This window comes from Rhinolophus ferrumequinum, chromosome 27, assembly GCF_004115265.2.
Source record: "Rhinolophus ferrumequinum isolate MPI-CBG mRhiFer1 chromosome 27, mRhiFer1_v1.p, whole genome shotgun sequence".
Taxonomy (NCBI): Eukaryota; Metazoa; Chordata; class Mammalia; order Chiroptera; family Rhinolophidae; genus Rhinolophus; species Rhinolophus ferrumequinum.
The window spans coordinates 1,191,765-1,206,588 of record NC_046310.1 but is presented as its reverse complement, the minus strand read 5'-3'; the positions used below and the strand labels follow the sequence as shown (position 1 = coordinate 1,206,588).

General features: G+C 61.4%; 1 protein-coding gene and 1 long non-coding RNA gene across 6 annotated transcripts in view; both read right to left on the bottom strand.

The window, feature by feature from the left end:
- Positions 1–267: 267 nt before the first annotated feature.
- LOC117018687 (uncharacterized) lies at positions 268–1,301 on the bottom strand. Its single transcript, XR_004422283.1, has 4 exons — positions 1,052–1,301; positions 833–951; positions 621–671; positions 268–372 (listed from the first exon to the last, which is right to left on the bottom strand). It is a non-coding gene; the product is annotated as an uncharacterized LOC117018687 (long non-coding RNA).
- A 279-nt stretch (positions 1,302–1,580) lies between these two features.
- Positions 1,581–14,824, bottom strand: part of KIF21B (kinesin family member 21B) — a 39,434-nt gene continuing 26,190 nt past the window's right edge. Inside the window, exons 27-35 of one of the 5 annotated variants that reach the window (XM_033099518.1) lie at positions 13,255–13,368; positions 11,776–11,814; positions 10,039–10,175; positions 9,130–9,310; positions 7,926–8,090; positions 7,641–7,758; positions 6,736–6,906; positions 6,162–6,361; positions 1,581–5,177 (exon numbers count right to left, since the gene is read on the bottom strand). In XM_033099518.1, coding sequence (XP_032955409.1) covers positions 5,123–5,177; positions 6,162–6,361; positions 6,736–6,906; positions 7,641–7,758; positions 7,926–8,090; positions 9,130–9,310; positions 10,039–10,175; positions 11,776–11,814; positions 13,255–13,368 — 1,180 coding nt within the window. In that variant the 3' untranslated portion in view covers positions 1,581–5,122. Of the gene's footprint in view, positions 5,178–5,526; positions 5,761–6,161; positions 6,362–6,735; positions 6,907–7,640; positions 7,759–7,925; positions 8,091–9,129; positions 9,311–9,330; positions 9,517–10,038; positions 10,176–11,775; positions 11,815–13,254; positions 13,369–14,824 lie in introns of those variants that run through there. The other 4 variants (XM_033099515.1, XM_033099519.1, XM_033099516.1 and 1 more) reach the window with 4 other exon arrangements.

The following is a 14,824-nucleotide window of genomic DNA, read 5'->3' as shown; positions in this document are numbered from 1 at the left end:
AGTTCAGCAGCTCCTGGGTCTGCTGGTTTCACCCACACACCGGCCCAGCCTGCAGCGGGCCACGCCTGGTTGTCACTTCCTGCAGTCAACAGTGGGTTGTCCCAGTGGGGCCTGGGTGGGGCTCCATGGCCAAAACAGCCGTCCTCAGAAGCCAGCAGCTTCCCCGCCCCCCCGGGGCGGGGCAGACACCTGTGCCTGCCGGAAGGGTGTGGGGGTTAGGCAATGCCCCCAGGTGTCCCATCAGCAGCTCAGGGGACACCCACTTACCATGGCCCCTGCGTCTGATGACAGGAAGCTTCCCTCTCCATCCTGCGGTGACTTCTCATCCAGACTCATGGAATCAATGGCTGGATCCTGTCAGCAGCCGCGGGTCTAGAAAAGGAGCAGGAACTGTGTCGGTTGACAAAGCAGCCTGGTTTTATAGTTGGAAAACAAAGCCAAGAGAGACCCAGTTGTGACACAAAAATCAGATGGCTGGTGAGGAAGAAGCAGAGTGTCCAGCATTTCGGGAGCCCCCACAGTGACGGGCGGTCATCAAAGGGGACAGGACTCCCAGGCTTAGAAATTCAGCGACATCTCACATCTCAACCCTCAAAAACGCCCTTTACTTCTCCACTCACTCAGCGTGTGTCCATCCTGTCCTTCTCCAGAAATAACCAAATGCACTCAGCCTAAAGAAAGGGGGTAAGTTTTATGGTATTACACCTCAAAACCACCAAGAAATGTGTTCTTAACAGTCTGACAAACAAGATGACGGGACGTGGTGCAGATGTCACCCCTGGCACAAAGGGTCTCGGGGTCACAGGGAATCCTGAAGGGAATCCCAAATTACCTGGGTGTCCCTGGTTCCTGAAAACACTGAGTTACAAGCACGACAGTAGCTCAGCTCTGCAGTCGCGACTCTGTCTCCAGAGTAAAGAACACGTGGTAGGCTGTGTGGTGCGTCACCGCCTTAAAGATATTTTTGTGTTAAAAATAATGGGACTAATAGGCAGAGGATTTTTAGGGGGAAAAAGGGAGGATGAGTTTTTAAAGACCGAAAAGCACTGACCTCGAAATGGGGTGAAGACCAGTAGGCGGCTGTCGTCCTGTGTGAACTGTGGGTATTTCTGGGTGAACTTTCTCTCCCGTGTCCTGGCATCCTCCAGGCCCAGGGAAGCCCCTTGGTCATCAGACAGAGGACGTGGCTGCCGTGGCCGGCAGGTCTGGCTTCCCATCCTGCCTCCATCCTCACCAGCTGCGATCCTGCACGCGTCACTTTCTGACTTCTGTCATTTCATAAACGCAGACGCCACCAATCACAGGGCCCAACGAGCAGTGTCTGAAATGGTGCCTGGCACGTGGCAGGCTCTCAACAACACTCGTCCCTCTTCCAGCTGTGGTACCTGACCCAGGAAGCAGCTTACGAGTCTGGGTGGGGATGGGACACCCCACACTGCTTCCAAACCGAGTGAGCCCCTCGCAGCCCAGAAAAGCCTCCTCAGGCCAGCACCACCCCCAAGGCCTCTCCCCCCACCCCACCTGAGAAAGGCCACCGGCCAAAAGCTGGCAGACCCCAGGGGTCATACCACCACAGACAATGATCATTCAAGTTTTATTTATGACAACTTCTCAGAACACACACATCCAGCCTAGGAACAGAAATGTACAGCATGAGGCTTAAATAACTTTCATACACTATGTACAGACACGGGCAGAGGTACAAAACATATGTACACCTTGTGCTGGCCACACGGCGAGGGGACTACGAGCCCGTGACATGCTGGGGCCCGAGCAGGGGCTAGAAAAGAGCTGGTGGGCAGGGCTGGGCCCCAGTTCATTTCAGGGGGTCTTCTCTGACCCTTGGCTCTTCCCACCCCATGCAGGGCCCTCAGGACACGGCTCCAAGGACTGACCTGGCCTGGGGGAGCGGGTAGGGGCTCATCTGAGTGCTGGGGAGGATGGGTGGGGGAGAGAGCCAGTGCCAAGAAGAAACAGAACTTTCCTTGCACATGGGGGGCAGCGAAGGATCTGGGATCCAGGACAGCAGGCCTGTGGGTGGCACCCGCCAGGCCCTGGTTGCTGAGCCTGGACCATGAGCGATGGCAAAGGGGAGGTTTGGGCCACCCGGAGGGAAGGGGTCCAGCCCTCTGGCAGGGCAGGCCCTGGCCACACACAAGCACGAAGGTGAACACACAGCAGGGGCTGAGCAAGCCCCAGACTACATGACAGGGGGCCCAGAGCGACTCCAAAGGAGGAGGGCCGGGCATCTCTGACTCTCACAGCCGCTGCCTGTGTCCCCATCACCCTGGCTGGCATGAGAAAGTCCCAGCCACGTCTTCCCTACAGCAGGTTTGTGCTTTCAACTGCCCTCTGCCCAAGCCACATGGGCCCAGGGGGGCGCGGGACCAGGTGACCGAGGGAGGAAGATTTTCTGGGTTGCAGCTGCGTTTAGGGTGCCCAAGTCCACAGGGGTCCCTGCCCAAGGGGCTGAGGGCAGGACCCTGGCCACCTCCAAGGCTTGGGGGACCAGCCTTTCTCCCTCCTGGGCAACCTCCAAAGGCAACTGCAATGCGGCCTTGGGGATTCTGGCTGAGTAGGATGGGTCAGTCCCACAGATGAAAGCAAATACTGAATGGCGAGTGCTGAGAGCAGGGCCAGCTCAGGGCAGTGCAGGGGGGCCCGGGCAGCAGGGTGGAGACACGTCTACCTGCCCAGCAGCTTCAGAAGCACTCACAGGGCTCAGGCTTGTTAGGGAGGCGGCCTGGGCTCCGGCATTGAAGGATCTGAGGTGTGGGGCTACTCCTGGGCCCACAGCGTCCCCAGGTGGCCAGGCCTGCTGTGGCTCAGCCTCAGGTCTTCGGAGGGGCACAGAAAAGGAAGTCTGATGAAACCCCCCAGATGGGGCCTCCTCAGCCTGACCTTGGACAGAGTCCCGAGTGCCCAGGCTGCCGGCCACGAGCCCTGCCGTTGTGCTCAAGTGACAACCATTTTGTGCTTCCAACCTTTAGGATGCTTGTGCAACAAGGGGCGCTGGGGGCCTGCCCCCAATTGTGTACCTTGGACGTCCCTGAAGGAGTGGGCAGAGAGGCCAACGCTCAGGGTTCCCGAGGGACTTCAAGTTTAGAGTCAACGGTACTTGCTAGGACAGCAGAGCCGCCGGCCGTGAGGTAGCTGACCCATCAGAAACAGCAGGGAACGGGCAATGACGCCAAGCACCTCTCGCCGGCCGGGAGGTCACATCCCGTTGCAACAAAGGCCAGGCAGCTACAGTCCAGTGGCTCATGGGCGATGCAGTCGTGGTGCTCCTACAGTGCCAGCAGCCATGCAGACAACACTTTCCTACAGGTTGGAGCTCTCTGTTCCGGTGGGGAGAGGGACGAGGAGGGCAAGGGGCTTGAGGGAGCTGTCCGGTGCCCCTGGATGGCCAGAGGAAGAGGGGTGTCCAGTCTGGAAGACGGGCTGTCCCAGGGGCACTCGAGGGTGCATCCTTCCTACACATCTGCTCACCCAGACTTCACCGTCCTGTCCAGTGGGGCCACTCCCACCAGGACGGCTGTCTCAGCCTGAGCAGGAGGGGGACAGGTGGGGACAGGCTGGGCTCAGGCCTCAGCAGGTGCTTTTCCGTTTCACAGCTATACGGTGCCCTCTGCCCTGTGCTCCAGATACGTCCCACGCAGAGCGGGCTCCAGCACCGGCAAATGGGGGGCGGCGGGGGGCACCCGGACACACACAGAGCCCAGTGCGGAAGGTCCAAAGTCCCCACGTCCTCTGGGCTCCTGGCCCTGCACCGAGGCCGGGAAGCACAGGACCAGTTAAGTGTTGGACGAACAGTGGACAGGCTGGGTGGAGGGTCGGAGCAGGGCCCCCCCTGAGGCCGGTCCTGGGGCTTCAGAGCTGTCCCAGGAGGGGCTCCAGACAGCAGCCCGGGGCAAGGGGAGCTCAGGGAGTTCCCTCTTCCCCACTCTGCTCCTGAAAGGGAGGCCCTGCCTGCCCATCTGCCCATCTGTATTAAGGCTTGAAAACGTCTTCTGGGTGAGAGAGAAACTGCTGCAGGGGACGCCCTGCCCTGTGCAGGTGAGGACATGGTATCCTCACCAGGCCGCTTCCTCGCGGACAGTCCTCTGAGCTGCTTCCCACATGGCCCATGCGGGAGTCTGGGGAGGGGACCCCGGCCCTAGGCTGGGGGTGGAGTACCCTGCCTTCGGGGGGCAGCAGGTGAGAGACCCCATGAGTGAGAAGACACAGGTGGTGGCGCCCCGGGCTGCCCAGCACGCACGCCAGGCCCCGGGACGGGCAGAGGAAGGCACTGAGGCGCCAGGCGGCCGAGGTCGGGGTGCACTAGGATGGTTTCTGGGGTGATGTGGGGTCCCATGGGCATTTCCTCCTCTGTCAAGCAAGCAGAGGGGGTGGGCCCGAGGCCTGTGGGGCGGGTTTCTTGTGAGAGTCCTGGTCCCCAAGAGCTGAGGGACAGAACGTGTGAAAGAAACTTCAAGTCAGTTTCCAGGAGGCAACAGCAAAAAATAAAAGTAAATTAAATAACTGAAGTATGTCTGACCGTACCCCCAAAGGGGTCTTTCTAGCAGCTTCACCTTGGCCCCCATCAGAAAGGGACCCCAGGAATGGCTGGGGCAACTGGGAACGGCTGTTGGGGGCCAAAGGGCTATAGGTCAGCTGCTGCAGGGCCCAGCTGCCTGCCCCTGGTTTCCATGGTTACCTGAGGTTACCTTTGGGCTCAGAAGCAGGCGCAGAGGTCCAGAGGCTGGGCTCGGGGTGTGCAGGCTGGGCTGCCTCTGCTCCCCTACAGGGCCCAGCCCCGGGTCAAGGGCTCCAGGAACGGCATGGCTGGCTCAGCAGGATGGATCTGCCCAGTCGGGCGGAGACCAAGGCGCCAGAGGAGAGAAACTACGGGCACACCCTTCAGTGTCACAGCTTAAATCCCTCCCCTGCCTTTCTCCCCAAGAGGGACTGGGGGACAGTGTCCTGTCAGAAAGTCAAGGGAGTGGAGGGAAAGCAGGAGAGGGGCCACACCCACCACCCACACCCTCTGTCCCCAGGACAGCTGGCCTGTTGGGCCACAGCATCCCTTCCGTGCTGTCCCGGCCGCCGGGGGCCGAGGGTCTGGGCCGTCCCGACCTCACTCCTAGGGTGGGCTGCGGGGGAACCGCCGAGCACTCCAGAACTTCACTGTCAGGTCACTGGGGAGGAGCACAGAGAGCGGCCGGTCAGCTCCTGACGTGGGTTCGGCTGGCCTCCCCCAGACACCCAGACATGGTCGGGGTCCCGGGCAAGCCCTGCTCAGGACAAGGGTGGCCTGCAGGGTGGGGGACGCTGGCCAGGGGGTGTATGCCAAAGGCCCAGCGGGCTTCTTAGCCTGGCCTTTCTTCGTTGTTGCTTCTGGTTTTGCCCAGGCCTGGACGCGACCCCCTGCTTTCTGCTGCCTGACCACCCCCTCCTGGGGTCTGTCCCACTGTTCATGCTCGGGGAGGAGTGGGGTGGCTGTGAAGGGACAGCGGGGCAAGGAGTAAAATAATATCATACCGTGAAGAAGCAGCTCAGATCGAAGTGGAGAGAGAGAGAGAGAGGGAGAGAGAGAGAGAGAGAGAGAGAGAAAGGAGAGAAGGAAAGCAGGGAAAGGAAAGAGGGAAAGGAGAGGGCAGAAAGAGAGAAGACAGGGAGGGTCAGGGCAGGGTGGTGGCACGGCCCTTTATGGCCAGGACTCTGCGAGGAAGGCAAGGGGTGAGTCCAGGGACGTAATTCCACAGCTTTACCCGGCAGTCACTGTGGGGGGAGAGGCAGAGGAGATGGGCAGGGGTGGGGGGGGAGAGGCACACGGTCGGAACAAGAAGGAAAAAGAAGAGACCCCAGTGAGTAGCTCCCCTGGGACAGATGGCCTTGGAGACCCCTGGACGGGGACCAGAGCCGGGGCTGGAGGGAGGTGGGTCTGGGGAGCGTGGGTTGGGCTGCACTGCGGTCGGGGGCACCTGGACAGGGGAAAGGACAGTGGGCACGTCCTACGGCCCTGCCCCGGGCCCTCTGGGAAGGCTGGCAGCAGCGAGCGGGCGCCGTGGGGTCTGCTCCGTGAGCCCGCAGGGACAGCTGCAGGGGCCCCAGGGCTCCCTCCGGCCGCCCACACAGGGAGGGGGTGGGAGCACACACAGAGCGCTGTGCCGGGCACCCACCTGGAGGCGGTGAAGATGTGCTTGGCGTTGGTGCAGACGGCGTTAATGGGGCTGTCGTGGCCCTTGATCTCGCCGATGGGCGTGAAGTTGTCCACGTTCCAGACCTTGATGACGCCGGCCCGACAGGCACTCAGCAGCATGGGGCGGCCGGGGACGAAGGCCAGGGCGCACACCCAGTCCTTATGTGCGTTGGGGATTTGCTGCGGGAGGGTGGGGGTGAGGGCTGGGGCCGCCCACGCGGGGAGAGGACCCTGCACTCCCCAGGCTGCCCTCTGCCCTGTTGTCCCCCTGCCAGGCAGGCACCACGGCTCCTAGGAGCCGGGCCTCCTGCCGTCCGGCCATGCAGGGACCCAGAGACGGGTCCGTCTGCCCCTCCCAGGCTCAGACCTGAGGTGCTGCCCTGCAGGAGGGCCCTTCAGCCCTAAGGGGTCAGAGGAACAGAGACATGGCTTCAGGGACAAGCTGGGATGTGGGGGGTGGACAGAGGGAGAGGGCAGAGGGTGGGTAGGCTTGGGGGTGGCCACGGCTGGAGGAGCCACCTCACCCTGCCCCCCTCCCGTCCTCCCAGCCACACCTGGATGAGCTCCTGCTGCTCCAGGTCCCACTTCTTGATCCCGTTGTCACGGGAGCCGCTGAACAGGACGTCCCCGTGGATGGCCAGACACTCAATGCCATCGTAGTGCGGGGGCTCGAAGTTGTGGGTGGGGCTGATGGTGCCGGCCACACACTCCCCCAGCTCAAACATCTGGGGGAGGAAGGGTGATGGATGGCCCAGGAGCCGCCTCTGCATGCAGCACGGGGCCCCAGGGGCCGGCGGGGGGGCAGTGCTGCCCTTGGGGAGAGGGGCTTCCCCCACAGGCGACAGCTGCTGGAGGGGACCGAGGACCCTGAAGACCAAGGTCCGACCCTGCCCAGGGGCCCGGGAGACCACTTCGTTCATGCAGGGGGCATCCCCACAGCCGGCAGCTGCTACGCAGAAAGGTGGGCGGGGGGTGTGTGCCTCCCTTCAAAATTCTTTTTATTTTCAATAAATGAAACACAACAGGACACGTACTTTAAATAAAACACTCACCACCATCCCACACCCTCTATCCCCTTGGATACACCACTTCCCGGTTTCACTGCCACCAGCAGGGGACAAGCAAAGTCAGGGCTGTTTGGGACCCTGTGTGTTCTGCTTTCACATTTGTCACGGTGACGGCTGCTCAGCACCAGCTGGGGGCTCCCCCAATGGATGTGACTGTTACTGTCCCCTTGGCTGTTAGGGTGTTTCTCATTTTTCCCCATTTACAAAATGATGCCGCGACCTCTGCGTTCTGCACACGGCATTTGGCCTCTTTGGGGTGATTTCATCACGGAAACCCCCAGAAGTCTCTACTTGCCACGAGAGCTCCCCAGGCAACAGTGGGGAGGTGAAGGGAGTGGGAGAAGCCCCGAGAGTGGCCCCCCGAGTCCTCGAGGCCCAGGCGTTTCAGGTACCTTGACGTAATGGTCCTTGGAGCCGGTCACCACCAGGTCGTGCTGGCTGGCGGTCTGGGTGACCGTCAGGCACATCACGGGGCCAATGTGTCCGGTGAGCTTGCCAATAGGCTGGAACCTGCGGTGGAAGAGGCCCAGCCAGGCCAGGAGAGTCAGAGGGACCCTGAGTTGGGGAGGGGTCTTGCCCTGTCCTCAAGAAGGGACCTAGAGAGAGCTGCCCATACTGCAGGACTCTCGGAGGACACAGGGAATGGAGCTGCCCCCCGCCCCCCCAGGTTCCCGCACCTGCTAAGCTCCCAGATGCGGACGGCATTGCCTGAGGCGGCGTACAGCATGCTGCCCGAGGGGCTGAGGGCGATCTGGTTGATTTGGTGTTCCCCCTGAGCACTGGTGATGGCGCGGGTGGATGTGGCCACACAGGCGTCTCCTGAAATCACCTGGCCCGAGGAACTGCCGTGAGGAGAAGAGGCACAGGCCAGGGAACCAATCAAATCTCGCTCGGCCAGCCCGAAACCCACTTCTTCCAGGAAGCCTTCCCTTACTGACAGGCAGCAGCTGTCTGGCCCGATGAGGGTGGGACCAAGGACCAAGTTCCGTCCACCTCTAGTGCAGGACGAGCCCCGTCCCTGACCTGCCGTCTGCCTGAGCCGTGGCTGGGGACACTGAGACAAGTCAGGACACTGGGCTGGAACCTGGGGCTTGTGGGAATCACTGGACCTCTGTGGGCCTCAGTTTCCTCCTCTATCAAAAGGGGTGATCATAGCCTTTCTGCTTCCTCTGCATTGGTTTGGACTATTTTTGTAGAGCAGTTTTAGGTTCACAGCAAAATTGAGCAGAAGGTACAGAGATGTGACCTATGCCCCTTTGCCTCCCACTCCAGCCCCCCTCTCCCCACTGTCAACATCCCCACTGGAGGGTACATGTGTCACGACTGATGAACCTGCACGGACACGTCATCCTCACCCAGAGTCCATAGCGGACATGAGGGTTCACTCTCGGGGCTGCGCGTTCTGTGGGTTTGGACAAACGTGCACTGACATGTGCTCAGCATTTCAGTGTTACATCGAGTAGTCTCACCGCCCTCAACGTCCTGTTTACTCGCTTTACAGAATCAAGTTCAAGAACTGATCGTAGCTCACAGTGTAAAGTAGGAGGAAGCATGACTCTGGCTAAGAACGTGACGGAGCAGGCCCTGCTCTCGGCTCCGCCTCGCGCCTGTGTCTGCGGCCTGGCTGCCAGGCTCATGTCGCGGGACCACACCGGCGGCTGACGTATGCAGGCAGGTGGCCAGCGCGCCCGCCAGTCTCACCCTGTTCCCCAGCTCCTCTCTCGGACTCAGAGCACAGCTCCGGGCAGGGTTTAGGGGACCAGCCAGGCCAAGGGTTCGACCACGCTGCTGCCCCAGACACTGCCCCCGCCGGGCTGGGCTGTCCTGAGTGGGCCCTGGCGGCCACGCCCCCACCGTGGGAGCCAGGCAGGGCACACTTACGTGAGGGTCCGAATGCACTTGGCTGAGTCCCGGATGTCCCACACCTTGATGTAGGAGGTGGACACGGAGAACACGAGGCCCGAGTGGCTGCAGTACTTGATGGAGACCACGTTGTTAGGGTGGCCCTTGAGAGCCGCGATCTCCTGCCCGGTGACCAAGTTCCACATCTTACAGCTTCGGTCTGCGAGAGACGGATAGGAGCGAGCCACGGGCAGGGGTCAGGCGTCGGCACCAGGACAGCTAACCCAAGGCGGGGGCGTGGGGCTGGGCCCGAGAGAGCTACAGGAAGTGGCTCCAGGTCCGAGGGGCGAGAAGGCCGTGCTCAGGGGGTGACAACTCCAAGAGAAGTCGGTCAGAATGTTCGAGCAGGGTTTCTCAGGAAACCCCCTGGCAAGGCAGACCCGAGTTCAGGGCTGCCACCTTCCCCCAACTGCTAATAGCGGACATGGTTAAGGAAGAGATGGTAAGCGAATCTTGTGAGCAAAAGCTAGACTCAATCAATCACAGCAAGACTGAGACAGACAGACATTCTCGTCTCTCCGCCAGCACGTGCTCTTTCTGCTGGTAAAAGTTTCCCGACTTTGTCATGATCCAGTAACCGTGAGTCTGGAGCCCTGTGGCCAAGCTCACAGTGAGGGCTGCTGCTGGGGGGCCGGATAGCAGAGGAGGGGGGCACCTGAGACGCTTCCTGGAGTTTCTGAGGGAGTTTTGTGAGGAAGTGCTGGACGGAGCCAGCAGAGTGGGCTGTGAAGGCAGGCAGGGCCGGGGACAGGAGACAAGGTCGTGAGCGACTGACGCCACGTCCTCAGGTCCCGGGGCTGTGCGGCCTTCCTCCTCATAGCCCTCAGGTGAAGGAAGCGGATGGGCGGGAGCCCCTGCCCCTACCTGGCTGCTGTGAGTTCCACCCACCTTTGGACCCTGTGAATAGCAGCTCGTCTGTGGCGTCCAGGCACAGGATGGGCTTGGTGTGGCCCTCGGCCATGGAGACGCACTGCAGAGGGGCCGTCCGTGCTCCCTTGGCTCCTCCGACAGGCGTGATGACGCCCCTTCCGGGAGAGAGACAGAGAGAGGGCGCCCGTCAGCCGGGAGACAGCGCCAGGCTGAGCGAGGCACACAGGCCGTGACAGGACACAGGTGGGACTAGGGCCTGATGACGGGGACTCCAGAAACGCCAGCCCACTGTCACCAAGCCTGCGAGCTAGGAAGAGGAAGCACAGAGGGGATGGGGGCCTGTCTCCCACAGCCAGCTGTCAGTCCCCATGGGAGAGAGCCCTGCCTAGGCACAGGGCACACGGGCCCTGCCCACTGGAGCTGCTGACCCAGATCCCGAGACGGAAAGGCCCGGGCCCCAGCTGGGCAGCGCACAGGCTCAAGGGCTGCAATGACCCCTGCAGCTTCACTTAACCAGGTGAAGCGAGGGGCGCAGAGGGCGGGTGCTGAGGCCCAGGACACAGCAGCCCACCGGTGACTGCTTCTGGGGCCGGCACCCCCTCAGAGGGCCTCCTGCATGCGTGTGCACGCACACACAGGTCCCACGGCCCCTTTGGACCAGCACGGTCAGACCTGGGCCAAATCCCTCTAGGCTCCCAAGCTCAGCTCTGGGTTGAGGGGGTCTGGGGTCCCTCTGTGGGCCTGGCACAGCAGTTCCTGGCCTCCATGACCACCCCAGGAGAGGAGAGGGGACGAGGCCCTTCCTGAGGGAGTGGGAAGATTTGCTCCATCCGCCTCCAGGAGGTTGTGATGGAGGTTTCTACTCAGGGACAGTCTTTTCGCCTGAGGCCCCAGCCATGCTATGCATAGGTCTGAAAATACGTTCTAGTTCCTTTCCACAAAGGATGCTGCTCTCACAGTGACACTGTGGCCGAGAGCCAGCTGCCAGCCCCCCCCGGAGGATGGCGATCAGACAGGTCCAGCAGCGGCCAGTCTCACACACACGATCACCTCCCCCCCTGCCACATCCCCCACTGCCCATGTCTGGGCCCAGCTGTGTGGCCAGGGAGGGAGCCTGAAACTGCTCCGGGCAGTATGTTAAAGGCTGCCCTCCTCCGTGAGAGAGGCTGGGGGCTGGCTCATCCTGTGGCGTTAAAGCCTTGCCCCCCGCAGGAGGGTTACAGGATGGCCAACCCCCAGGTGGACGCACAGTTATGGGTGACAATGTCCGGAGCTGTCAGCCCAGGTGTGGCCCTTTGTTCAGCCCACCAGGGCCTGGGACATGATTCTCGTTGGGTGCTGTGCCAGGTTGGCTCAGGGGAGAGGGGTCTTCTGGCACTTCTGGTTTGTGTGCCAGGAGATATGGGTGGGGGACAGAGCTAAGGTCTGAAGAGTGCACCCCTGGAACAAACTGCACAAATCACAGGGACCCTGAGTACAGCCACCGACACCCCTCAGCAGACCTCAGCCAGCCCCAGCCACGCCCAGGCTCCATGCTCTGCACCCAACCAGGAAGGAAGGAGGAGGCGTAGGATAAGCAGCATCCCAGGAGGGCAGGAGGGGCCGCAGAGGGGTCTGGTGGGGGGGTGCATGCAGAGGACGGGTGTGCAGCAGGAGGGGCTGAGGAGAGAGGGGGGAGAGAGAGAGGGAGAGGGAGAGAGGGAGGGGGGGAAGGGCAGGACAGAGGCGCTGGGGACAAACGTGACATCTGTGTACCTCAGGACCTCGGACAAAGAGGAGTCGCTGTCGTCAGACCTGGGGGGGCAGAAAATTAGCTGGGTTAGGGGGATGGAGAACACACGGGGGACGAGGACGGCAGCAGAGGGAGGTGAGAAGGTGGGTTATTCTCTTCAAAGGGAGCGGAGAGAGGCAGAGGGATGAGGGCACTGAGAGAGAGCAGGGCAGGACGCGGGGACAGGCTGGCCTGGGAGCCGGGGACGCCCCTCAGCGAACAGGTAGGAGAAAGGGGCCACGGGAGATGTGGGGGTGCCAGCCCCACACTCAGGGAAGATCATTTCTGGGCTGTTTGCTGGTCCCATTGGACAAGATGGGGGCACACCCCCGCCACCACCAACAGGACAACACTCGGACCTGCCGAGGCCAAGGGTGGCCATGCCTGCTCCTCCCGTCCCTGAGAGCTGGCTGCTTCCAGCATTCCTCAGGGACTGACTTATTTATAGAGACCACTGTCCCCAGTGAGTGCACTGGGACGGGCCTCGGAGCTGGCTCTGCACCACTCATGGTCCCTAAGCCCGAGACCACTGGCAGGACCAAAGTCTGGACGACCACCAGGCTGGGATGGCCAGTCCAGAGTCCCACCCCACTGCTTCCAGAAAAGGGACCTGTGGGCTGTAAAGGCATGGACAGGGTGTCCTGGGTGGCATGGACCTCGCTTGGTGTGCTCCTCTTGCTATGGAATCCTAAGCCAGGGGAGGCTCAGGGACCCAGGGAGGGGCGTTTCTGTGGGGAGGGCTGGTGTCAGGCGCCAGCTGCAAGGACCAGCACTTCTAGTCTGGAAGACAGCTCCGTCCTTCTCCCTCAGGGGAGAGAAGCTTCTAGGGGCCGGGAGACTTGGAGAGGCCAGCCATGCAGGGAGCCCCATTCCCCAGGCAGGGTCCCGTTAGGGACACATGCCAGCATGGGTCAGAGCCCCAGGTTCCTGGCCCTGAACCCCTCTTGGAGCCTCACTTCCTCTTCCGTGAAGCAGGGAAGACAATTCTCATGGCTGATTTACAGCTCTAGTGCAATCGCGTGCGTGAAAGCAAGGTCTGACGTGAGGCTGCCTCCATCCTCTAACTGTGGGACTGGCGTAAGGGCTGTACCTATGGGGTGAGCTGGCCCAGACACCTGAAGGCAATCGGGAGTCTCTTTCTGCTGGGATAGCGCACCGGGCCTCGTCTGAGCATTTCAGGAGGGGAAGGGGCTGCATGAAGCTGGAGGAAGGGGCTTCAGAGAATCAAGGAATCAGCTGAGGCGTCAAGGGCAGTTCTGGGGAGCCCTCGGCCACTCCTGGCTTCCTGCTTGCCCTCTCCTGAGCCCCAGCACGCTTGGGAAACAGAAGGGTGTCTCTGCGGGGCAGAGATGCCAGAGACGGGCTGGCCAGGGCCTGCCCGGCTGCCCCAGCCCTGCCTGCGGCCACGACCAGCCCACAGGCTCCCTTCCCCTCAGCGCCCTCCCCGGCTGCCTGGCTCTTACTTGTCCAGCGCTGACCCTTGGCTCTGGTTGCTGGTGAGACGGGAGAAGACGTTCCGATCGTTGCGTGGCCGAGTGGGAGGGGACGAGGGGGGCGTGAATCCCACGTCTGTGGACCTGGCGAGTGGGGACAGAGAGTGGCATCTGTTAGTGACCACACCCCGCCCAGGGCCCAGCTCTCGATTTAGCTCCAGGAGCTGTCCTTAGAGTCTGTCTTCATGCGTGGAGTCTGTGGCTGTGCGTTCAGCTACTCAGTAAAATGTCTGCAACCCCAAATGACACCCGCAGTGCTTTTGCGGCCATTGGCGGACATGGGGAACCCTGAGTCCCCACACGCTCACGCTCCCAGCTGAGGTCAGCAAAAGCAACCTCTGCCCGGGGCTCCAGCTCTCACACTGTACACAGGGCCTTCCGTGGTCTACTCAGTGCCACGTTTTGGGCGTCTCTGGGCTTTTTCTTGGTGGCTTCACTGTTTAAAAAGGCCCCAAGTGTGGAGCTGAGGCACTGCCTGGAGTTCCCGAGCCCGAGGAGGCTGCGACAGGCCTCGTGGAGAAAATAGGCGTGCTCGAAAAGAGTCGTTCCACGTGAGCTGTAGTGCGGTGAGCCACGAATCAACCATGTGCATTAACAAGGTGTCCTTAAACAGAAACACACACAAAACCAGGCTGTGTACTGATCAGCGGATGGACACGATGTGACTAGCAGCCCCGGGAATGTCACCCTGTGTTTCCCTGGGAACGATGGCTCCGTGGGGCGCATTCAGCGCCCAGGGTAACTGTATAGGATGTAACTACTGGGACCAGTGAGAGTCAACCGTATCTTCAGAGAGAGTCTGAGGCCCCACTGCACAGCCCAGCCCGATACCCCAAGGCCTCCTCTTTGGAAAGTTGTCCTCGGGTCAACCTAAGTCTCTTCCCTTTGGAAAGTCATCATGTTTCAGCCGCAATCCCTCAGGCTGCCAGTTCAGTGCCTTCTCTGAGTTCAGGGGCAAGGGACAGTGTGTGGGCCCAAGGGCACCAATGTCCGTGCAGCTGCCCCACCGACGGCCCCGTCTGCGAGCGCCCTGAATGGGCATCTGCTGGAGCTGCATCTGCTGGAGCTGCATCTGCTGGAGCTGCAGCCACTGCTCCTGCCTCCACCGAGGGTCATCCCGAGCCCCTGCTCTTCCACTCCTTAGCGTGTGACTTAGGGAAGGCCACCAAACACCTCTGGACATTTAGTGCATGGACCAGTGACTGGCAGGCACTGGTGGCTGCAGAAGCTCCAGGGACCTGGCCCACAAGGGGCTGGATGGCAGGAGACATCACACTGTCCTGCAGCCATCTCTGCATTTTCTTTAAACCTCTCCACCACTCTTACCTGACGGGGTGGAAGCACATCTGTACAATGACAACCCAAGCCGCCAAAACAGCCACCAATACTGAGTGCACATCGGCCAATGGATTTTAGCAGCGGGCTTGGCCCCCAGTGTCAGGGCCTTCCGGCGATTCTGCGTCCTCAGCCCACACTGGGCAAGGTGGGGAAGGGACCATGGGGGGCAGGCTGAGTGACTTAGACTGGCCCAGATTCAAAA